The 24,439-nt window shown below is 41.0% G+C and overlaps 1 protein-coding gene across 5 annotated transcripts in view; it reads right to left on the bottom strand.

Moving 5' to 3' along the window:
- Nucleotides 1–24,439, bottom strand: part of SNX14 (sorting nexin 14) — a 74,619-nt gene that overhangs the window by 3,270 nt on the left and 46,910 nt on the right. For all 5 annotated transcript variants that reach the window (XM_061131471.1, XM_061131473.1, XM_061131472.1 and 2 more), the window contains 8 exons: nucleotides 24,157–24,257; nucleotides 22,269–22,380; nucleotides 9,248–9,288; nucleotides 9,004–9,123; nucleotides 3,925–4,048; nucleotides 3,495–3,659; nucleotides 2,692–2,787; nucleotides 354–445 (listed from right to left, as the gene is read on the bottom strand). In XM_061131471.1, the coding sequence (XP_060987454.1) occupies nucleotides 354–445; nucleotides 2,692–2,787; nucleotides 3,495–3,659; nucleotides 3,925–4,048; nucleotides 9,004–9,123; nucleotides 9,248–9,288; nucleotides 22,269–22,380; nucleotides 24,157–24,257 (851 nt within the window). The remainder of the gene's footprint in view (nucleotides 1–353; nucleotides 446–2,691; nucleotides 2,788–3,494; nucleotides 3,660–3,924; nucleotides 4,049–9,003; nucleotides 9,124–9,247; nucleotides 9,289–22,268; nucleotides 22,381–24,156; nucleotides 24,258–24,439) is intronic.

Genomic DNA, 24,439 nt, shown 5'->3' with positions numbered 1-24,439 from the left:
AAAATGTTAATTGCAGTTATTGTATATAACCTGAACGAATGATGGAATTCTTAATATTTAAGTTTTTACTTTATTTCATGGATTTTTGCTTCCCTGGTGGTGCTAGTGGTAAAGAATCCACCTGGTATATTCCAAATTTCCTATAGTGAATATTTATTTTCAATCATGTTATGGAAAAAAAAAAAGGTAATGAGCAAAAAGAGTTAACAAAAGACACCTTGATTCCATCCGCATGTTTGAATCACTTGCCTTCACTTAGCAGAGCATCACTGCACAGTTAACACGCCAGACACGCCACTGTGTCAGTCACCAAACCAAGCGGACCCGAGGCAAACCGCTTTAATGAACTTTACCTGCTTGTTGAGAACGGGCTGCTGTAAACCCTCAAAAAGAAGTCTGATGCTTTCATACTTGGCTTCCTCACCAATACACTTGACTATCAAGTCTAAACAAGAAAGCCACATGTGAAACAATTTTATATTATACAGTGACTCATCATTTACTGGATCATAAGGCAAAATCTCTACCCTCTCCCCCAGGTATTACGTAAAAACTGTAAGTCAGCATTTCCTAAATCAGTGCTTCAGTAAGAAGCACTTAGAGAAAAGGGCTCTGTGGTCAAGTTAGAGATGCAGCATCATGAGTCCTGAATTTAAAGATTCACAATGCACAAGGCATAGCTGTAAGCTCTCAGGAATGTTACAATAAAGAAATCTACTTATACTATTAAGGATAAAAGACAGTTGGGAAACAATACCTATTTTATTATCCCATTCAAATAAAATAAAATAAAACACTAGGTACATACACTTGTGCATACATATACAGAGATACAAAGAAACCGTCTGCGAGGATCAACACCAGTGGAAACATACCGCTACTTCTGCACAGTGGGGACAGGATCACTTCTACTTTTCACTCTCCGTATTTTCATGTTTGAATATCTTAATATTTTTAAAAATTTAATTAATTTAATTTTATGGTGAACAGAGACTGTCTTCAACGAATATGACCAATTTATTTCTGTATTTTTTGCAAAATTACTACTAGCTTACAGAATAATCTTTTGGGAAACTGTTTAAATACAAGTTTGCTCCCAAAAGTTCTAATTCATGTCTGACTACAAAGCAGTCAAGTATCACTCTCGGTAATAGTCAGTCCTTAGTAAAATCTGTGCTGAATGGTTTCCTCCAAGCAGGAAAAGAAACTTATTCTTAAGTAAACAAGGTGCTCAAGTATTTGTCCTTTCCCCTCCAATCATAATGAAACGCTTAATGTTGTTCAAGGAAAATCTTCATTTTATGTTTGCTTTTACAGGGTAAATCTAACCCTGAGAGGCAAAATTTAATTTATACTAAGTTCAGTAGATCCTTGATAGTTTTCAAGAGAGATGGCCCATAATGCATCTTTGTGAATCCCCTAATTCACCAATACTACACAGAATTTTCCAATTAATATGCATGAAGCATCATGGACAAAAATAGACGATCCTTTCAGATTGTTCAAGAATCACTAAGGAGGAAATGAGTAGAGGACAACAGGAAGGCATGTTATGCTTCCTCACAAGCTGAATCACCCCTTTCCAAATGGAAGTCTTGAAGCAGATGTGACTCAAATTCATGGCTGAGCAAAATTACAATTATTATATTCACGGGCTTTCCATGTTTCTAAATATTAAAACTAAGACAGTTAAAACCATGAATGTACATTACAATATAGAAGGTCACGATATTACATTACAAAGAAGGAAGAAATGACTTCATCATATACCTACAAAAGATTCACTCAAAAATAGCTGTGGTTCACATTTACATTCAGACTGGGGACAGAACTTGTCTTCAAAATTAAGCAGGACCATTCTGAGACTCATTTTTCAGTGATGAGGATTCTCTACGGCATCTTCAATTTTTACTCTATATTTTCTTGCTGGGCATTACCCACTCACACCTGACTCCCATATCTCATCTTATATCATCGCTCCTCCAATTCCAAAACCTGGGTATTTAATTGTTTAACATTGCCTCCTGAATAATATATAGATAGGCTTGTCACATTCAAAATGTCCTAAATTAAGTATCATCTGCTTTGACCCCTTGATGTTTTTTCCTTATACTCACATCTCAGTAAGAGGCTACTAACCATTCACTCAAGCCTACCTCCTTTATGAGAGGGATTCACCCTGCTCCTTTGAGATACTGCATAACCTAAACAAGTTTTTATTATCACAGGTACGTCTTGTCTGTGTGTCTATCTTCCTGCCAGTTTGAGCTGCCCAAGTACAATTTTTATATCTCCTGCACTCTGCTAAGTGCCTGGCACATGGAAGGTGTTCAGTAAATTCAGGATGAATGAATGAATTCTGACCTCTAACTCACACACACTAATGTAGCTCTCCTCATGGTGAAGTGACCAGCAGGACTCCAGCTGTCCCACAGACATACCACTATGATCAGTTTGATTCTAAGTTACTGAGAGAATCTAACTATCGTGTGAGTAGAAACAGCCTTATCTAAAAGTTCTTAGTGTTAACATAAAAACCAAATTCCATTTAATGAATGAGTTAATTTTAACTGGCTCTTATAACTACTTCCAAAATAAAAACTCACAATAAAAATCAGCCTCAGTAATTACTATACATTGTGACCACCAAAGAGTGCTAATCTATATTAAACTACTTTTTAAATATTATACCTGGAATGTAGTTCATCATTCCTTCAAAAGTCTGCTTTGCTCGTTTTTGCTTATCTTGAAGAGAGCGAGGTTCAGTGTTTTCACAAAATACAGCATCTAAAAAGAGACAAAAAAATACTTGCTGGGTTCGAGAGAGCGGTGACATATGCATACACCCAGCTGGTTCCTGCTGATGTGCGGCAGAGACCAGCACAGCCCTGGGAAGCAATTACCCGCCTTAAAATAAACAGGCGGGGCCTCCCTGGGAGCGCCTGCCAGGGTAGGGGAGAGTTCAGTCCCTGGTCTGGGAAGATCCCAGACACTGAGGGACAACTCAGCCTGCGAGTCACAACTACCGAGCCTGTGCTCTGGAGCCTTGCTCCACGACAAGGGCAACCACTGCCACGAGGAGCCGGCTCAGCACAGCTGGAGAGCCGCCCACACTCGCTGCAACGAGAGAAAGCCGAGGGCAGCAAGGACGGCCCAGCGCAGCCTAAGTGCTCAGCCCTGTCCGACTCTTTGTGACCCCATGGGCTGTGTCGTTGACCCCACTGGAGTGGGTTCCCGTTTCAGTTTATTAAGCAGCCATAAATAAATGAATAAAATAAGTCTTAAAAAAAAGAATCTTATAAAAAATTAACAGTTTTTAAAAAAGAAACATTTGCAGGAATTTTTATCTATTTATTATATACAAAGTATTTCCTCATGGTAGTAATACTAATAAAAGCAAAGAAAAGCCAGGCTTCTCACTCTTTGAGATCTAATTAAAATTAAATAAAAATTGAGTATTCAAACATGAAACAAACACATGACGAAATACAAACCTCTGAGAAGTGTTATAAGTGAAACCAGACGGTGCTCCTGAAAGAGCTGTTCTAGTTTACAATGAAGATAGTAATCAGTATACATTTCCAGGGTGTTTTTAAAGAGGATTCGAGTTCCCATTAAGAGATGATGAAGCCAGTCAGGAACCTGGAAAACCACCTGTCCTGAGAAGGATCACACAGAACATTCCATTAAGGTAAATAGTTACCTGAACATTTTCCAATACAAAAATACAAATGGTCAATATTTTATTTTTAAACACTAATAACTTTAATATGTTCAAGACCAATTATATTCTACATATTGAATTCTTAATTTAAAAAGTACCTTCAATTAAAAAAAATTATAATGCAGCAATACGCAAGAGCATTAATTTGCATCACAGAAGAAATATAACATGGGTTTTAACAGTAACCACAGATATCTTACCTACATACATCAGGTAGTCATAGACTCCTTCTACAGTCATCATTTCCATAAAATAATTCTGATTTTGCCTTCTTTCTGTATTCTCAGCACGATTTGCATTATTCTTATACAAATCATTAAAAAGCTAAAGTAAAAGTTGAAATAATAAAAAAAGTTTATTACACAGGTTAATAATAATTACTAAGGGTAAAGTAATTACAGACCAAAGGCATTTAAACTGTGTCCAATCAAAACATAATATTAAAAAAAAAAACCCAATATCAGAGTGGTTAAGATCTGCCCCCTAAATGCCACATTTATACCCAAAATTGAATTAAAAAATAGTAATACTTTGGGGGGTCGAAATATTAAATAAAATCTACCTTCATTTTAGATGCAACAGACAATTCATCATCCATACAAAGAATCCCTTTGATTTTTTTGTATCAAAAGAAGCAAATGAACATTAAAAAGATGCATAAAACCATTAGCACTAGGACTGCCCTGGTGGTCCAGTGGTTAAGAATGTGCCTTCAATCCCTGGGTTGGGTGTGATCACTCCTCTGGAAATACTCCACATGCTATGAGGTAATTAAGCCGTGCACCACAGCTGCTGAGGCCACGCTCTAGAGCCCGTGAGCTGCAGCCAGTGAGCACGCAGGCCGCGGCGCCACGCAGGGCTCTGGAAGCCTGGGCACTGTAGGGCCCACGCTCTGCAACGGGAGAGAAGCCCGGCTCCGCAGCTGGAGTAGCCTCCACGCTCCACGCGGCAGTCAAGACCCAGTACAACCAAAAATAAATAAATAAATTATATAAAAAAACATTAGGAACAGTTGATTTTAATTCCAACATGATTTAAAGATTATACATCACTGTTTAATTAAAGGATGTTTACAGATGAACGTTAAAGTTTAAGCTAAGTTTATTTGGACAAAATAATCAAAGACCTAATGTATATGAAAAAAATATGAAGAATTACTCACAGCAAGGTAATAAAATGCAACTAAGTCTTAGCTCTGCCTACTATCCCAAAAGTATGCCAAACAATCTACCTTAATAATAATCAAAGAGCAGATACTAAGGAACTAAAAAAATGGACAGAAAAGGTAAACAAAACGTTAAAATGGACAGTCGCTGGCATGATGGGTCAAAAAGGCAAAAAGAAAAGGAAAGGAAAAGAAGACAATGCCAGGAATAAACGGGGACACAACCATAGATGTCAGAGGAAAATGAAAAGAAGATATTATTGACAACATAAGGCCAAAATTTTTCAAATTTAGATAAGATGGAGAATTTATTAAAAAGTACAACCTATCAAAATCTGACTCATGAAATAATACATCTGAAGAATATTATAATCATTAAAGAAATTATATTGGTTAAAAAAAAAAAAGAAAACATCCACAAACAAAACTTGAGGCCTAGATGACTATTACAAGCTATCACTATTTAAATAACTAACACTCTACCAGCAACTAAAGAAAACTTAACATAACTTTAATACCAAAACCTGACAAGGATGCAATGAGAAAGAAACACTATAGGCGAAGTGCACCCACAAACATGCAGGTAACCTTCCTAAACTTCATAAAGGATATCTACAAAAAACTACACTATATAATTTAATGGTGAAACACTGCAGTCATTCCCTTTGTATAGCAGGTCCTAGTCATGAATGAAACATAACTGCCCTCATTTGAATCTATAAACCTAAAAGAATTAACAGATATACCACTAAAATTAACACAAGTCTAGCAAGACTTGTGAATTAAAAACCAATATACAACAATCAACTGTATTTCTGTTTACTAGCAATAAACTTATAAAGTGAAAAAAATTAAAGACACCCTTTACAGTAATAAACCAAAGAAGTTCTCTTGAGGAAGAGGGTGGTATTCTTAGAGCTCACAGAATTCCCCATGCTGGGTACTACCCTGGCACTAAACTGAGCTTCTTGCAGACAGGAAATCGATCTGTTTTTCCTTTTTTTCCCAGCCATGCTGAACCACTGTGGGATCCTAGTTTCCCTGCATTAAAATCAAGCTGTCTAATTAGACTGCAAGTGGAAATCTGCTGTATGATGCAGGGAGCTCAAATCCAGTACTTTGTGATAACCTAGAGAGGCGAGATGGGGAGCAAGGGGGAAGGGAGCTTCAGGATGAGGGGGAACCTATGCATACCTAGGGCTGATTCATGTTGATATTTGGTAGAGACCAACACAATCCTCCAATTTAAAAAAACCAACAAAAAAAAGCACAAGGCCTTAAGCACTGGGCTGCCAGGGAAGTCCTCGGGATTTACCTTTATATTCCCAGTGCCCAGCACCCAATAGCAGGCATATAAATAAAGTGCTTGTTTAATGAAAGGATGAAATATTTTATAAGTCACTAAAATTATATCATACTGTTAGGTAGTTAGAATAGGGAAAAGGGAGTCCAGAATGGTGGTGGCTAAGAGACCTGGAAGGGAAAAGCCCGCGAAAATAGAACAAAGGAAGGTCCGAGGACCGGAGTGAGAACCTCACGTAAAACAAACAGCACTCCTGGCTGGCCCAATTTACATAGGACAGGCCCAGGGAGAGAAAAACATATAAGAAGAGGAACCAAAGCTCTCTTCTCTCTCCCTCCCGTGCGCTGCGGCAATCTTCTCTTCATGTCGTTGGGTCGACATGCCCTCACACCTTGAAGATGGATTTTCCTATTATTTTCTAAATAAAATAGAGCTGTAACACTGATTTATCTAAGAGCTATAACACGGTCCGTTTGAGACCTGAGAGCTATAACACGGTCTTTCCAAGACCTGAGAGTTGTAACACGCCGAGGGGGCTTTAATGTCCGTCTCTCCCAATCTTTGTTGTGATGAGACAAAGAACCAAGAAGCATACACTCACCTGACATCTACGGTGCCGTGACTCGGGGTTAACCTGGCTGAAACAACCTCCGCGCGCAAGAGGCCAAGCGCAGCAGGAGCCCGGCTCAGCCAAGCTCCCGCAGTAGAACGCGGAAGAAAACCCAGGACAGGGGAAGGCCCGTCGTGCTGGAAACCGGGGCAGCGAGAAATGAACTCAGCAGAAAGCCCATGCGGCTCAGCCTCAGATTCCAGAAGACCTCCGGTTAAGGCAGGAGGTCCTCGCTCCTATGGCTGGAGGGACATGCCTAACAAAATCTTAACTCCTTTACATTCTCTGTTTCTTGTTTCCTGGAACCCCCCGCAGACAGGCGGGCAGCAGTGGGTGCAACTGAGGGACTCTGGAGAGGCTACTCTGTGGTATGTCCCAAAGGCGCTCTCTGCTGGGCCCCAGTAGCGGTTACCCAAGCCGGTGGGGGTTCTTCTGTCCTTACTCTTCTCTGTGCCAAAAAATCAGACCAATGAAAACTGTGAGCGCCAGTCAGGAATTTAGCAAATTTTCCAGCAGGCCATGAAGGGGATTCCTTGGCACCTTTTTCCCACTGATTGTTCCTCCTGTCCTTCAGCTCTCTCCCTGGATGAGCCCGGCCAAAAAGTAAGAAGTGGATTTGTTAGGATTCAGAGAAAAGCCATGCTTCAGGGTGTGTGCCATTGCCGAGGACAAGGGCTCAGGCCACAGAATGGGCCTGGTTAGGTTTTGCCATAGGGGGTTAATTGATATGCTAATGAGTGGGAGGATCATCCCAGCCATTGGACAATCACCCCACTCCTCCCTCTTTTGACAGTGTCTTAGAGCTGTTCTGCCATCTCTGGGTGTGTCCTTTGGCTTACAGATTGGGGATTAAGGTTTACTTGAATTTGACTTGTCATCCTGGACCCAATTGATTTTTATTCGGTTTACCTTATGCCCTTGGGCTCTGTCATTCTTTCAAAGGTTGTGCTCTGCGCCCCCTTCCCTCCTGTTTCATGCTCCCTTCCTCAGCCTCATCCGGGCCCACAATGTTGCCTCTACAATCTTCTAGAGGGATAACCAGAAAATAGCTGGCCTTGGGAGGAAAATATTGTATAATATCCAACCCCTTAATCCTACCTAGCACTGGTCACGCTGGAGACCTTGGGGACACCCAAACTCCAGCCTGGGGGTCCCAGGAGGTCATCATGCCTCACCCTGCCTGGGGATCTGCACCATGACCCAGGGACGCCTGGCTCTCAGGCTGCTACAATTCTGGGTAGGATAAGCTTCAAAAAGACTCACCCCTTAAAAAGTCCACCCATGAAAACAGAGGGAAGCCTATTAATATGTGGGACTGTGCCCAGTCTCAGCAATAACTCAGGAGCCCAATGAGAACCCCACTGCCTTTCTGGAAAGGCTAAAAGAGGCCCTCCAAAAGTTTACCAGTCTGGACTTAGACTCTTATGAGGGACAGGTGATTTTAAAGGACAAATTCCTGTCCCAATGTGCATCAGATATCAGAATTAAGTTACAACAGCTACAGCAGCAGGACCCTGCTGTCTCTTTAGATGAGATGATCCAGACAGCCACCAACAACTTTTATAACAGAGAACAGGAAAATCCATCTTCAAGGTGTGAGGACACGTCGACCCAAGACGCGCGAAGAGAAGATTGCCCCAGTGCGTGGGAGAGAGAGAGAGAAAAGAGAGCTTTGGCTCCTCTTCTTATATGTTTTTCTCTCCCTGGGCCTGTCCTATGTAAATTGGGCCAGCCAGGAGTGCTGCTTGTTTTACATGAGGTTCTCACTCCGGTCCTCGGACCTTCCTTTGTTCTATTTTCGCGGGCTTTTCCCTTCCAGGTCTTTTAGCCACCACCATTCTGGACTCCTTTTCCCTAACCTAACTACCTAAGAATACCATCAAATAAAAACAAATACATTATAGAAATTAATTCCCAGATTACTGGAAGTTGGTGATTAACCACCTAAGAAAACCACTTTAAAAAATTCCCCAACAGATAAATGGCAGGAGCTGACAACTACAGATTCTTAAGAAACATTTACCCATTAAAGCAAAGAACCAAGCAACTACCTACAATACCCTCCTTATCCTTTACAACTGATTTCCACACAAAGACACACAGTTCCATCCATTTCATCAACACAGAATTCTTCCTTTAAAAGAAAAGTCATAAGTAGGACAATTTCAAACTTAATGGCTCTCTGAGACAATGCATGGTACCTTCTTATTATTTTCTGAAGTAGGGCTGAGAATGGTCAGTTCCGGTTTACTCGGTTTAGGCTTTGGAGATTCACAAGAATTAATGAAATTCATGATGAAAGGTTCCAAATGTTGACCTTTCTGTGGAAACCATGGTATAAAAATAAAAAAATAAAGATTATGATTTTCAGTATCATATAGACAATTAAAATTTACTAATATTTAAAAGTTTATAACTATCATTTTATAGAATGCCCATATTCACCTCTTTCATTAGTTTTCCAGGAACAGATTTTATAATTTTCCCTGCAATTAAAAATAAGATATTAATTTTAAGAAAGTAAAATATATCTCATAATTGCTTGTATGAATACTTCACTAGCTAATTTTAAATACCAAACAGCCAAGTAAAAAGCAAAATGAACCATTTCACACTTAACAAAAATTTATAATAAACATGGTATTCTTAACTGTTTCCAGATACAGCAATTGGGATACTTCAAAATAATCCAGTAGGGTGGGAGGTAAGGGAAGGTGAGAGGGTAACAGGCAGGAAGGCCAGGGGTCTCTAAACAGAGGAAATAGGCTGCAAGTGTCAGACACTTTTACGCTCTCTCTAAAGCAGCAGGAGGAAACCAACAAGTGTTAGATTTCTTTCCCCTTCTCTATACAAATTTAAAAAGAGGTTTCTTTTACAATTCTGTGCTGCCATGACAACACCTGCTTCCACCTGAACTTAACTCTTCTCAAACCTTGAGCTAACCAATGGAAATTTCTTATGGAAATGTTTGTCTTAAGCTATGTTAATGAACTATGTATTTACCCTAGACTCTGTCTTCGAGTGGGTTCCCCTAAGACACAGAGCCCACTTGACAAACCAGTATGCTTTAGTCATGCAACTGTTCTCTTAGGCTTCGTTAAAGAGACTGTACTGGCTTGGAAATGGGCCTTTCTTCAAGATCCATGTCAATCATTTTATGGCCCAGGACAACTCACCTTGTGCCAATGTTATCCCAAAATGCATGTTGTGGGTAAGGGGCCTGGTGCCATTCTCTGAGTTTTGAGACATTTCCTTTCTCTAACTAGCAGCCTGCTAGTAGCTTATATCATCCGGCGAAAGACTCGCAGGGGGCACTCTTTCTGCCCCCTTCTGATGTCTATGTCAGAAGCTTTATCTCTTTTATACTTTGTAACACGAAAGCTCTCGTCACTGGCCCCGAATTGAATTCCTCTCCTCCGGAGGCCAAGAATCCCAGCGTTTCCCACAGCTCAGCGACAACCTTTCATCTTGAGGGCTAGTCTGGGATTCTTCGAAACAAGGTAAGGATGCTTGGAGCTCTGATTCTTTGTTCCCCACAAGCGCGTTTTCTGCTGAACTTCACTAACTCTACGGTGTGCCTGTGTGAATGAATGACACGCCCCGCATGAAGCAAATGAGGAGCTCTGCTCTGCTGTTTCAAGGTGCCTCGTAATAGACTGAAGGCAGCCCCAAAAAGGGGAGCCTTGTCGGGAGTTTATACCAACCTGCCAATGCCAAGAGACACCCAACCTCCCTGCAAGGGGAGCAGCCAGAGACGGACGAAGCGCGTGCACCGAACTCTCCTTTCTCGGCCAAACTTTCCAGTCTCTTTGACCATTTCATAACTTCTTGGGAATTAGAATCACTAACCTAATCTATCAGATCACAGACTTTCAAAGGACTTGTGATCTATGCGTACTGTTACTTAGGTTCCAAACTTAGACTGGCAGTCAGGAAGCGCCTAGACTTGCTAGGAGTCGAAAGTTCGGAAGCTGGATGGTGCTCTCGCTCCAAGAGCACTTCTCAGGCTAAAGGTTACTCAGGCAGGAAGCACAGAGGGCTTCTTCCTTTGGTAACGCTAGCTCTCAGGGGACCAGAGGAGGCTCTCCGGTGGCTTTTGTCCCAACTCCTTAGATACTGTTTCTGTGGAATCTGTGGGGATGAACTGGAAGGACTGGCCCGAAACCCTTGAGGACAAAAATCACTTTTTCCTCACTGGGCAGCGCTTCACCATCTGTCTTGCTATCGCTTATACTGGTGCAGTGACACTTGGAAGGAACACCTTGGTTTTATGTCTGTACCGGTCTTACTATGGTCAGGAATATATCCAGGATCGTGCGCAGGCACTCGGGAGACAAGTGTTTCCCCCAGAGGTCTTAACTTGGGAGCCACTCCGGAAGGTTACTCTGATTGCACCCCGGGTGGCATCAGAGGCAAGCAAGGTTTTAATGGTGAAGAGCTGGACACTAGTCTGGGATGCCATCAGGTCTACCTCTGGTGCATCTCCACCCCGCCTCAGAGGGAGAACTGGGAGGGACAACTACGGAGCCTGGGATAGTAAGGGACAGACTACATCTGACCAGGGAAGGAAAGCTTCAGTGTAAAGGCTGTCTACACCCACATCTAGAGCAGGGAGGGACCCCTCCGGTAGAAGGATGGCGCTGGTTGCTTTTTTCCTCTCTTACAGATGGGAGCTAACAATTCTAGCCTCACTCCTTTGAAGTGTATCCTGAAAAACTGGGCTATATTTAATCCCCCGGGCTTAAAGAAGACACGCCTGATCTTCCGATGTGAAACTGCATGGCCACGGTATCCACTGGAGGATGGTGAATGGTGGCCGGTCAGAGAGTCTCTTAATTATGATACTGTTTTACAGTTTAGACTGGTTCTGAAAAAGGAAACAGACAGAACGGGCTCCATCTTGAAAGCAGGACTCCCATCTTGGGCTGGACTGTGGACTTTGAGCTCTATGCCCATTATCTATGGAAACGACATACCAACTGGAAAACCAGACCTCCCTGGATGGAAGAGCCCCAGGGCGCATACCTAGACTCTCCATCGCCTAAAAGAATAACCTAATTATCTGTGTAACCGAACAGAATCATAAATTCTATTATGCTTAAGGCGTATGAATCACGGGTTAAATTTGACTGTATCTTTCTTTTCCTTTGTTCAGACTAGTTTCAGAGAATTTGGGGAGGTAGGTTTGAGCACGTACACTTAGGGTATATAAGGTTTTCACAAAAAGTGGCTGGGGTCCTTGGCTAAGAGGAGACTCTGCCTTGGGCCTGATGGTATAATAAACTGCACTCCACTATCTGCATTGTCCTTCTGAGTGAGTGTGTTTCCCAGAACATGTAGCTACAACAGTTCTGTAGAACACAAGGGAAATGGGTAGAAGTAGCATATGTGTTACCCTTTTTCTCTCTGCGAGACATGCCAGACTTATGTCCTAAGGGCATATGTAGATTTGGATACGAAACCTTCAGCTCCCTCCTGTGCTCCTACTTTGCCCCCGTATCTGGGGCTCCAACTGACCAAACTGCAAGTCAGGGAACCCCCGACCAGAAGGGTTGCCTTGGTCTTGGCAAAAGCTGAAAATGAAATTCAAGTTGCCCTGGTCTCAGTAAAAACCCAAACTGAGACTCAAACTGCCCGAGTAGAGACCCAAACAAGCCCTGTCTCAGAACAAACTTAGAATACACTGGTTTCCACAGAGACTCAATCCAAGTAAGAGAAGCTCAGACGGCAAAACTAAGGGTGAAATACAGGATGAGAGGGAGGACACGAGAAAAAGAGATTAAAAAAAAAACAGGTTCCTCCAACCTATCCCTGGGATTATTTGCACAGAGAAGCCAGAGAGGCCGAGGAACAGCCACACAAGCTGTTGCCTCTTCATGAAGCATCCACCAGGAGAAATAATCAGGCTATAAGAGTTAATAAGCCCTTATCAAGAAATACAAAGAATCACGGAGGATCTGAGAGATTATTTAGAGGACCCAGAAAAATATATTAGAGCTTTTAAGAGTGTTACTCTGCTTTACAATCTTACTTGGAAGGATGTGATATATATCCTGGGACAAACACTAACTCCCGACTCAAAACCCCAAGTTTTGGGGAAAGCAGTTGCCTGTGGAGATGAATGGCTTGGTAATGAATCAGTAGGGAAGACGGAGGATGAGCTAGCCGAGCTCCCCACCAGGAATCAGGTGGTCCTAACTACAGAACCAGGCTGGGACTATAGGGTGGCTAAGGGAGGTGGGGTCAGAGTCATTTTGTCAGATGTATCCTTGAAGGACTCAGGCAAGCATGTGCTAAGACTTCAAACTATGCCAAACTGGCAAACACAGAACAGGAAGGGAAGGAAGGTAAATTCCTAGATAGACTGAGGGAAGCCCTTCGCAGATTCACTGAGATTGATCCCAAAAGTGAAGAGGGAAGAATGATCTTAAAAGATAGATTTCTCACTCAGTCGGCTCCAGATATCCACTGTAAGCTATTAAAAAAGGCATATGGACCAAATCAGTCTTTAAATAATCTGTTGCAATTGCCTCGGACAGTCTATTGTGGCAGGGAATATGAGGAAAAGAAAGGCAAAGACAAAGGAACCGGTGGAAGCCCTTGTAAGAGCTGTCAGAACCATTGTTAAACAGCCTGAGAAAAATGCCCAGAGGGACCCAGGTGAAAAGGGACAGGCTTGCTATTACTGTGCAAAGGAGGGGCACCTCAAGCAGGATTGCCCTCAAGCATCTAAGTCACTCCCAGCTCCATGTCCGATCTGCAAGGGACCACACCAGAAGCGTAGGTTTCAGGGGTCGGACTCTCAAGACAATCAGGACTGAAGATGCCAGGGGTCCCCAGACAAGCTCCTGTCCTAATTATACCTGAGGAACTCTGGGTATTAATAACTGTGGGAGGGCCAATCTGTCAATTTGCTTTTGGACACTGGGGCAACATACTCTGGGCTTACTGAAGCCCCGGCCCACTTTCTCCCCAGTCTGCTTCCGTAATGGGACTGTCTGGATGAGCCAAACATTATTATTTCAGTCATCCTCTAAGGTGCAACTAGGACTCTGTGCTATTTTCACACGAGTTTCTGATTGTGCCAGTCTCCCTCACCCCTTTTAGGGAGTGATATACTGAGCAAGGTCCACGCCTCTGTTTTCATGAATATGGAACCCTCCCTTTCTCTCCCATTAATTAAACAAAAAGTAAATCCTAGAGTATGGGCTGATGGAAAATCTGTGGGTCGAGTACAAATGCTATTCTTGCAATTGTGAAGCTCAAAGACCCGCACTTATTCCCACACAAGAAGCAGTATCCACTGAAACCTGATGTTAAGGAAGGGTTAAAACCCATCATTGAGAATTTAAAGGAGCAGGGGCTATTAATTCCCCATAAGAGTCCTTGCAACACTCCTACTTTGGGTATAAAGAAATCAAATGGTAAATGGAGACTAGCTCAAGATTTATGAATAATACATGAGGCTGTAGTTCCTTTACACCCTGTGGTGCCTAATCCTTATACTCTATTGTCTGAAATTCCTGAACGAGACAAATATTTTTCAGTCATTGATTTGAAGTTTGCTTCTGAGTTAAACGTATATTAAATCATCCTCTACCTATGACCCAGATATTCACAACCCAGATAATCACGATGGTATGATCACTCACCTAGAGCCAGACATCCTGGATGCGAAGTCAAATGGGCCTTAGGAAGCATCACAATGAACAAAGCTAGTGGAGGTGATGGAATTACAATTGAGCTATTTCAAGTCCTAAAAGCTGATGCTGTGAAAGTGTTGCAGTCAATACGCCAGCAAGTGTGGAAAACTCAGCAGTGCCCACAGGACTGGAAAAAGGTCAGTTTTCATTCCAATCCCAAAGAAAGGCAATGCCAAAGAATGCTCAAACTATCGCACAATTGCACTCATCTCACACGCTAGTAAAGTAATGCTCAAAATTCTCCAAGCCAGGCTTCAGCAATACATGAACCATGAACTTCCAGATGTTCCAGCTGGTTTTACAAAAGGCAGAGGAATCACAGATCAAACTGCCAACATCTGCTGGATCATCAAAAAAGCAAGAGAGTTCCAGAAAAACACCTACTTCTGCTTTATTGACTAGGCCAAAACCTTTGACTGTGTGGATCACCACAAACTGTGGAATATTCTTAAAGAGATGGGAATACCAAACCATCTGACTTGCCTCTTGAGAAAACTGCATGCAGGTTAGGAAGCAACAGTTAGAACTGACATGGAACAACAGACTGGTTCCAAATAAGAAAAGGAGTACGTCAAGGCTATATATTGTCACCTGCTTATTTAACTTATATGTAGAGTACATCATGAGAAACGTTAGGCTGGATGAAGCACAAGCTGGAATCAAGACTGCTGGGAGAAATATCAATAACCTCAGATATGCAGATGACACCACCCTTATGGCAGAAAGGGAAGAAGAGCTAAAGAGCCTCTTGATGAAAGTGAAAGAGGAGAGTGGAAAAGTTGCCTTAAAGCACAACATTCAGAAAACTAAGATCATGGTATCTAAGATCATGGCATCAGGTCCCATCACTTCATGGCAAATAGATGGGGAGACAGTGGAAACAGTGGCTGAATTTATTTTTGGCCGCTCCAAAATCACTGCAGATGGTGATTGCAGCCATGAAATCAAAAGACACTTACTCCTTGGAAGGAAAGTTATGACCAACCTAAACAGCATATTAAAAAGCAGAGACATTACTTTGCCAACAAAGGTCTGTCTAGTTAAGGCTATGGTTTTTCCAGTAGTCATATATGGATGTGAGAATTGGACAATAAAAAAACCTGAGCGCCAACGAATTGATGCTTTTGAACTGTGGTATTGGAGAAGACTCTTGAGAGTCCCTTGACTGCAAGGAGATCCAACCAGTCCATCCAAAAGGAGATCAGTCCTGGGTGTTCATTGGAAGGACTGATGTTGAAGCTGAAGGTCCAATACTTTGGCCACCTGATGCGAGGAACTGACTCATTGGAAAAGACCCTGATGCTGGGAAAGATTGAAGGCAGGAGGAGAAGGGGACGACAGAAGATGAGACAGCTGGATGGCATCACCGACTCAGTGGACATGAGTATGGGTAAACTCCGGAAGTTGGTGACGGACAGGGATGCCTGGTGTGCTGCAGTTCATGAGATCGCAAAGAGTAGGACACGGCTGAGCTGAATTGAACTGAACTACCTATGACTTTAAGACAACTGAGAGGATTTTTAGGAATCACAGGCTACTGCTGCATTTGGATTCCAGGTCATGGGGAACTTGCCCAGCCTTTATATAAACTTATAACTGAAACTCAGCAGGCCCAAACCGACAAACTGGTTTGGTCTCCAGATATTCAAAGGCTTTTTAGGGCTCTTCAGACTGCTCTCCTGCAAGCTCCTGCTTTGAGCTTGCCCACAGGGTCAGAACTTAATCTGTCACTGAAAGAAAAGGTATGGCCTTGGGAATTTTGACACAACCCCAAAGGCCTTATCAGCAGCCTATAGGAGTGTATTCTTAAACTCTAAGGTTAATACTTGGATGACAGACAGTAGGCTTTCTTAAATATCAGTCATCGTTGTTAGAAGGACCAATAACTAAGCTTAAATTCTGTGGAAATTTAAGTCCTGCCACTTTCCTTCCTGAAAAGGAAAATGAAACACCTGATCACGATTGTTCCCAATTTCTTTTTTTTTTTTTTTATTTTTTTTTTATTATTATTATTATTTTTTTCCAGTGGGTTTTGTCATACATTGATATGAATCAACCATGGATGTTCCCAATTTCTAACTTAAAACAATGCAGCTCCGGAAGATCTGATGGATACCCCATTAGACAATCCTGACACAGAAATATTTAGATAGCAGTTCTTTTGTTCAGGATGAGAGTCGTAAAGCAGGTTATGCGATGGTGATGACTGAACAGGTTTTAGAAGTGAAATCTCTCCCCCAGGGAATGAGTGCTCAGCTAGTGGAGCTTGTGGCTCTGACCCAAGTTCTAGAGTTAAGCAAAGGGCAGCGAGTAAATATATACACTGATTCTAAGTATGCTTATTTGACTTTACATGCTTATGCTGCAATATGGAAAGAAAGACAATTTAAAATGGCAACAGGAGAGCCTATTAAGCATTTCAGAGAGATTGAGAGACTTTTAACTGCTATATATTGTCCTAAAGAAGTAGCCGTTAGGCATTGCAAAAGACACAGCAGGGAAGGGAGTAAAGAAGCCCAGAGTGTCAAGCCAAAAAAGGCTGCGCTTAATGAAACCCCTTCACTGCAGACGCCCTGTGATCCTGACAAGTCCTATGGAACAGGAAAAACCACAAGATACTGAGGAAGAGTTAGAAAGATGTGAGAAAAGTGGAGCTAAGATTACTGATAAATGATGATTACAGTCCAAGGATGGATGATTAATAATTCCTGAAAATGCTCAATGGAAAAGTCTTCCTAAAGCCTTGGAATTAACTAATTATGTAACTCTCAGCTTTCCAACAGGCATTAACGGAACTCCAGAAAGTGACTCCTTACCCAGCCTCTGAGTCAAGTAAGCCTCTATCTGAGCCAGGAACTGAGGTCCTGATAAAAACACTGGGGTCTGGGGGCCCATCCCTCGAGCCCCTCTGGGAAGGCCCTTACCAGCTTATTCTTTGTTCTCCCACGGCTGTCAAGTGCCAGGAATTGATTCATGGGTACTTTACACTCAAGAGGTGGCACCCTGACCAGAACTAAGTGAGGTCATTTTATGTCTTTACTTTCTATGCCCTGACTTTGTACTTTTCAGATGGGCCTGATAATCTACGAGCGCCTGCTCCTGCTGACTCCAAAAATCCTGAGTCTGCCATCTGATCCTCAAGACAATGCCTTCCTGTCCTGGGCTCACTCCTACACCGCATTGCACAATCGGTCTAACTGCTGGGTCTGTGGAGCACTCCCCTGTTCATCAGTGGAAGGCTTCCCGTGGTGGGCATCTCCACTTCAAGGAAAGGACTTTCTCCAAGTCTGCAAATACCTTCCACAACAACATCACCTGTGATGCCTCTTCTTGATCTGATGACACCTAACAATCCTAAAATGGACTGGTGCAACACTTTGTACTTTAACTATGAACACAATGTGACTTTTAATTTTGATTATACATTGTCTTGGTTTAATGACTATTTTGCTACACATAAGAAGGTAAATGAGTCTAGATCTGTGGCTTTTTACCTGACGTTTATCAAACATGGGATGAGGTTATATGGCCAACTCCTGGAAAGGGACATCTAATATCTAGCGCTCCCATATGCTGGAACAAACAGAATCATGCCCAGAAGTCAGCCAACAACTTAATTATAATGATTGGAAACAACTGGGATTTTTGCTGCAGGAAACATGCAATGTAATCATTCCCGCGTTTTCCAAGCCCAGTTCAGGTCCTCCCTTTGCCTGGCCAGGCACTAATTGGGACTGGAGATATCAGTCACGCTGGCTTGCTCCAAATGGGACCTAGGGGATATGCAGCTCTTACCTCTGGGCATGGCTTCCCCCGGCTGGATATAGGGAGATGCACCCTAGGTCTAGTTTTTACTCACAGCTTTGTATTTTCAGAGCTTCCAGAGAAGCCTGCCAATTTACCACACCTTAGAACTCGCTGGGCAAGGTCCGCTTTCCCTGAATGATTCTTTGGCTGCAGTATTTGTTCACTCTCTGGGAACTACAGATGTCATGCTACAAGGGGATGCCCCAACTAACTTCACTCAGCAGGCTTTACAAGATTCTCAAAAAGCTACTTCAGCTCTTACTGATGAACAAATACAAATTAGAAAGGTGGTTTAACAAAACAGATTGGCCTTAGATATTCTGACAGCTGCACAGGGAGGGACTTGTGTCATTATTCACACCCAGTGCTGTACATATGTACCTGATGTGAGCACTAATGTTACTCACTTTACTAAACACTGGAACAGGATAATTAAGGCTATGGATACTCTTGAAACTTCAATTGCCTCACTTTAGGAGATGTTAGCTAGTTCCCCATGGTGGAAAACTATCCTAACTGCAATAATCCTGATCGTTCTGGGTTTTTTTTTCTGTTTGCTCCCTGCATCTGTAACTGCGTAGCTGGGTTTGTTTCCAGCTGCACGAAGGCTTTTAAGTTACAAATGGTTGCTCAGACTCCTGCCACTGCAGCAGCTTCCTTCAACTACTGCTTGGGGTCCCTGGATCAGAGACCCTCAGTATGAGTGTTAGGAGAATATGCTGCCTCGCTAATTTAGGGATGACGCCCCTTATCAGCTCGGAAGCAGTTACAGAATGAGAGCAACGCCCCTTTCCCTAGGCAACATAATTCTCCTAAAAGCAAAGGGGGGAATGAAAGGGAAACAGGCAGGAAGGCCAGGGTCTCCAAACAGAGGAAACAGGCTGCAAGTGTCAGACACTTTTTCTCTCTCTCTAAAGCAGCAGGAGGAAACCAACAAGTGTTAGATTTCTTTCCCCTTCTCTATACAAATTTAAAAAGAGGTTTCTTTTATAATTCTGTGCTGCCATGACAACACCTGCTTCCACCTGAACTTAACTCTTAAACCTTGAGCTAACCAATGGAAATTTCTTATGGAAATGTTTGTCTTAAGCTATGTTAATGAACTATGTATTTACCCTAGACTCTGTCTTCGAGTGGGTTCCCCTAAGACACAGAGCCCACTTGACAAACCAGTATGCTTTAGTCATGCAACTGTTCTCTTAGGCTTCGTTAACGAGACTGTACTGGCTTGGAAATGGGCCTTTCTTCAAGATCCATGTCAATCATTTTACGGCCCAGGACAACTCACCTTGTGCCAATGTTATCCCAAAATGCATGTTGTGGGTAAGGGGCCTGGTGCCATTCTCTGAGTTTTGAGACATTTCCTTTCTCTAACTAGCAGCCTGCTAGTAGCTTATATCATCCGGCGAAAGACTCGCAGGGGGCACTCTTTCTGCCCCCTTCTGATGTCTATGTCAGAAGCTTTCTCTATCTCTTCTGTACTTCAATCAAACTTTATTTCACAAAAGCTCTGAGTGATCAAGCCTCATTACTGGCCCCAGACTGAATTCTCCTCTGGATCTTCCACAGCTCAGTGACAACCTTTCAAAGGACTGGAACAAGCCAAGTGTGGTGACTTTTGAAGGGATGAAGAGTTCATTATACAAATTTCTCTAATGTTATGTACATATGTAATTGTCCACAAGAAATGTTCTCAAAAGACATTAAGCAATGGTGAATATATAAATGTATCTAACTTTTGCATTTAATCAAAAGGAAAAAAATATCTAAACACTGCTACAACATTTAAATTGGCTATTTGAATGGTCTGTATTCTTGATTTTAGACTAATTTATATATTCTAATCCAGTTTGCCCGAATATTGTCTTGATCTTATCTCCAGGTTCCTTTATTATAAAATATCAAACGTGATTTTTCTCAAGCATTTACAAATGGCTGTCAAAATGCATCAAAGTTGATTAATATAACTTAAATTTCTTTCAGTACAGTTTGGAGAAAAAGCAGATTCTAATGGCAGTAACAAAAGGCGTACTAATGAAAACTAAAGCAGAGACTGTTTTACAATATGAAAACCTCCAAATCTCCTGCCTGGCTATCTCTCCTTTGGTACCCCCAAAATTACTTCCTTGCCTCAGAATTTCCAAAGTTCTTTAAATCACGGTGTTTCATCCTGTGCTTCTCTCCTCCACATGCTCTTCCTGAGCCAAAGTTTTTACTCAATCTGATTTCAAACAACATACGATCTCTATTCCAAGCTTTCTGCTGCCTCTACTCCTTTATAAACCTTTATGAAACTCAACTGGATTCCATAACCTCAGTGTAAGTTTAGAACTGTGCTGTACTTAGTCGCTCAGTTGTGTCTGACTCTGTGACCCCATGGACTGTAGCCCACCAGGCTGCTCTGTCCACGGGTATTCTCCAAGCAAGAACACTGGAATGGGTTGCCATGCCCTCCTCCAGGGGCTCTTCCCAACCCAGGGATCGAACCTGGGTCTCCCCAGTTGCTGATGGATTCCTTACTGACCAAGCCACCAGGGAAGCCCAGGTTTAGAACCACTCTAAGCTTATTCCACATCTCAGCAACAAACAGCATTCGTCCAGCTATATGAACAGGAATCTGGCTCATATTTGATCATTTCTTCTCCTTCACTCAAGCTGAGTCAGTAAACAGGTCTCCCCATCCTTGCTCTTGAACATCATATACGGCCTCCCTGGTGGTTCACTGCTAAGAATCCAACTGCCAGTGCAGGAGGTTTTCGGTCGGGAAGGCCCCCTGGAGAAGGACATGGCAACCCACTCCAGTCTTCCCGCCTGGAGAACCTCATGGACAGAGGAGCCTGGCGGGCTACAGATCATGGGGCAGCAAAAGAGTTGGACACAACGTAGGGATTAAACAGCAACAACAGCCGTTACATATAACAAAATACAAAATATTCTTGCATCTTCTCTCAGTAAGACACACACTAAATATTCTGCCTGAGTTATACGTACTAATTTGGAGAGATCTAGATGAAAGCCAAATTGGCTCACTTGTAATATTTAATTTATTCCTTAGGTTTTATATATATGTGTGTGTGTGTGTGTGTGTGTGTGTGTGTGCACACACACATGCACACACTCTCTTAAAATGGGGCTTCCCCAATGGCTCAGTAAGTAAAGAATCTGCCTGCAATGCAGGAGACACAGGAAATTTGTCTAATGACAAATGACTAAATGACAAAGCACAGCTTTAAAGCACATACTTAAAAATGACACTATACAAAATGTAATTAGAAATATTGCTTTTCTTCCATTATGATCTTTAACACTTTTATCCAAACTTTTCCAGCTTATTTTATTGCTTAGTCTGAATTAAACTTTATAAAGGAATCATGCTGCATACATTATTTTGTGACTTTGCTTTTACCCACACCATTCCAAGCAGCTACATGCTATAGGTATTCATTGCTCTAAGTAGTCATTTTGTGAAGCTACTATAATTTATCCGTCTACTCTATTGCTGATAAACATCTGTATTATTTCCAGTTTTGGCCAACCCAATACCATAAACAATGCTGCTAAGAACATTCTTAAATATAAATATAAGATTTTCTAGAGTATATCTCAGAGACGAACTGCTAGATCATTCAATCTTATACCAAACTGGTTTCCCAAGTGGTTTTCCTTTTTCCTTTAACTGACTTTATGATATTTACAATTATTTTTCATTGATTTACAATATTATACTACTTTCAAATGTACAACACAATCATTCAGTATTTTTATAGACTATACTCCATTTTTAAAAAGTTACAAGTGGTTTTCCAATTTATATTCCCATTAATAGTATATAAGAAGTCCTTCAGAGCTTCATACAGAGCTGCACTATATAAATTACTTTTCAAAATTAACCTGAAAATGCTGCTTTTTGTCCTTACAGTTTATCATCCTCTATATGATTCTTTAAATTGACTTACCAAGATTTACATCTGGTAGTATCTTATCAAGAAACTGTGTTTCCCCACCATTGGGAGAAAGAAAATCTGCCAGAAGTTGGCTATTACTCAATTCTGGATGTTGCAGAAGTTTCTTGATGAACAAAAACAGAGAAAAAAAAGGAAGGGGGGGAGGGAAACAGTTTTAAAAATCTAGAAGAGTCACGAAAATGACATTAAAATGATTTTTTAAACCAAGAACAATTTTAAATCTTCAAAAGCTGTTTTATATTCAGAATAACAAGACACATTTATAAAAAGATGACCACAGAGCAGGTAAGACCCCTACAGTCTTACCCCTAACCCTACAGTCAGACATGAAAGGGTTTGAATTCTGCTCTTCCTTTGCTCAGTAGGTGTCCCGAGAGAAGTTCCTATATTGCCTAAGAGTCAGTTTCCTGAGGTGTAGAATGAAGATAACACTACTTACTTCTAGTATTGTTAGATAAAGCATTTTAACTCAGTACCTGACACACAGGAAAGAAGATTAAACATTAGCTAATATTATTTCTCAGTTTCTCAACTATGGTACAAGTATTACAATATCATACATCTTTCTTGATAATTAAAGGAAGTTGGTATAAAGGGTTTTGCAAAGAACTAAATGTGGAAATGTGAAATAACTTGGACTCTGTTGTCTGATCTTCTTGCAACACTATTTTCTTACAAGATAAAACTGACGTTTTAAAGCCAAATTTAACCCAGTCTGACCTAATATTCAGTTCTGTAACTACGAAACAGTTACAAAACTCTTATGAGCAGAAATCTATATAAATGAAATACCAGTACTGCAACATTTAACTCCATATTACTGGAAAGTATTTCTTCTAGAAAGAGTTTCTCTTGTTCTTAGAAAGAATTAGTTGGTTCAAACAACAGGCTAATGATATCAACAAAGAAACAGGCTAACACTAGCACATGCTGTGTTCAGTATGTGCATACAGTAGTTAATGCATATTTCATATTTTAATTTTCCTACCACCAAAAAATTAAATAAAAAATACTTTCTGGATTGAAGTATTCATTGGTTCAAATACAGAAAATAAAATGTAAATACCCCTTTAAAAAAAGTCCTTTTTATGGTTACTAAAAGGCATCCAAATTTAACTTAAGAATTAAAATTACAAAACTGCATGTCCAAATAAAGGAGATTTTTTAAAATAAAACAAAATCATCCATTCTTTGGTCTTAATCACTTGATTAAAGAAAAATGGTCTTTAATTTTAGCCAAGTCTCAAGTAAGTAACTTTAAAGCAGACGGTACCAATAATGGAAATATCAATTACATTGTTTATACAACACAATGTACAACGGTACCAATAATGGAAATATCAATTACATTGTTTATACAACACAATGTACACACTGAGAAAAACGGAATTCAATTCCAAGTGGTGAATGGTAGAGAGTCAGAAGATTCCAAGTAGCTGGAAAAACATCTATGATTGCAACAACAACAAAAAAGTTGAGAAATAAAATAGGAGGGGAAAATTCCAGAGTTCAGAAAGTGCTAAGCACAAAAATCAAACAAAAACTAAGAAAAAAATAACAAAAACAACCTAGTATTCTTAGAATGCATTTACTCTTTTACATCAAACTTTTTCTTTCTTCCTCTCTCTCACTTTCTCTCTCTCCCTCTTTAACTTCCCACAACAACAATATAAGACTTATTTCCTCTAAGAAAATAACTGGTATTTCACTGGTTATCCATCTTTTTTTAAAAAGCACACTCTTGACAATAATTCATTTCTACATGGGAAAAAATTTTTTTAATAAAAGAATTCTAGAAATCCACATTGACAGGTTACTTGTGAGGCAAAGCAGAAAACAGACAAACTAGAGGATGTTTTAAATTAAGTTGGTGCCATACCTGCAGATACTCCTGGAACTCTTCTCTCTTAGACTTTAAGAACTCATAATTTTTAGGGCCAATGATCCTCTTAGAAGGAAGCTGAGCATCAGGAAATGTGCCTGAAATTAATATATATGAAAGTTATTACTATACCCTGCTATTATTTTAAAAACCTTATAGTTTACACTGGCAAGTTCAGATTCACAATGCTGCCTTGTAGAGATGTGGGCATTATCCCTTAAATAATTTTGACAAAGTTAGAGACCTGCTTTCAAAAGTCAGAAGACAAGACCAAACAACT

The sequence above is a fragment of the Dama dama genome, chromosome 28 (assembly GCF_033118175.1).
Source record: "Dama dama isolate Ldn47 chromosome 28, ASM3311817v1, whole genome shotgun sequence".
Classification (NCBI taxonomy): domain Eukaryota; kingdom Metazoa; phylum Chordata; class Mammalia; order Artiodactyla; family Cervidae; genus Dama; species Dama dama.
Note: the sequence above shows the minus strand (reverse complement) of the source record. Positions and strands in the feature narration are given on the sequence as shown.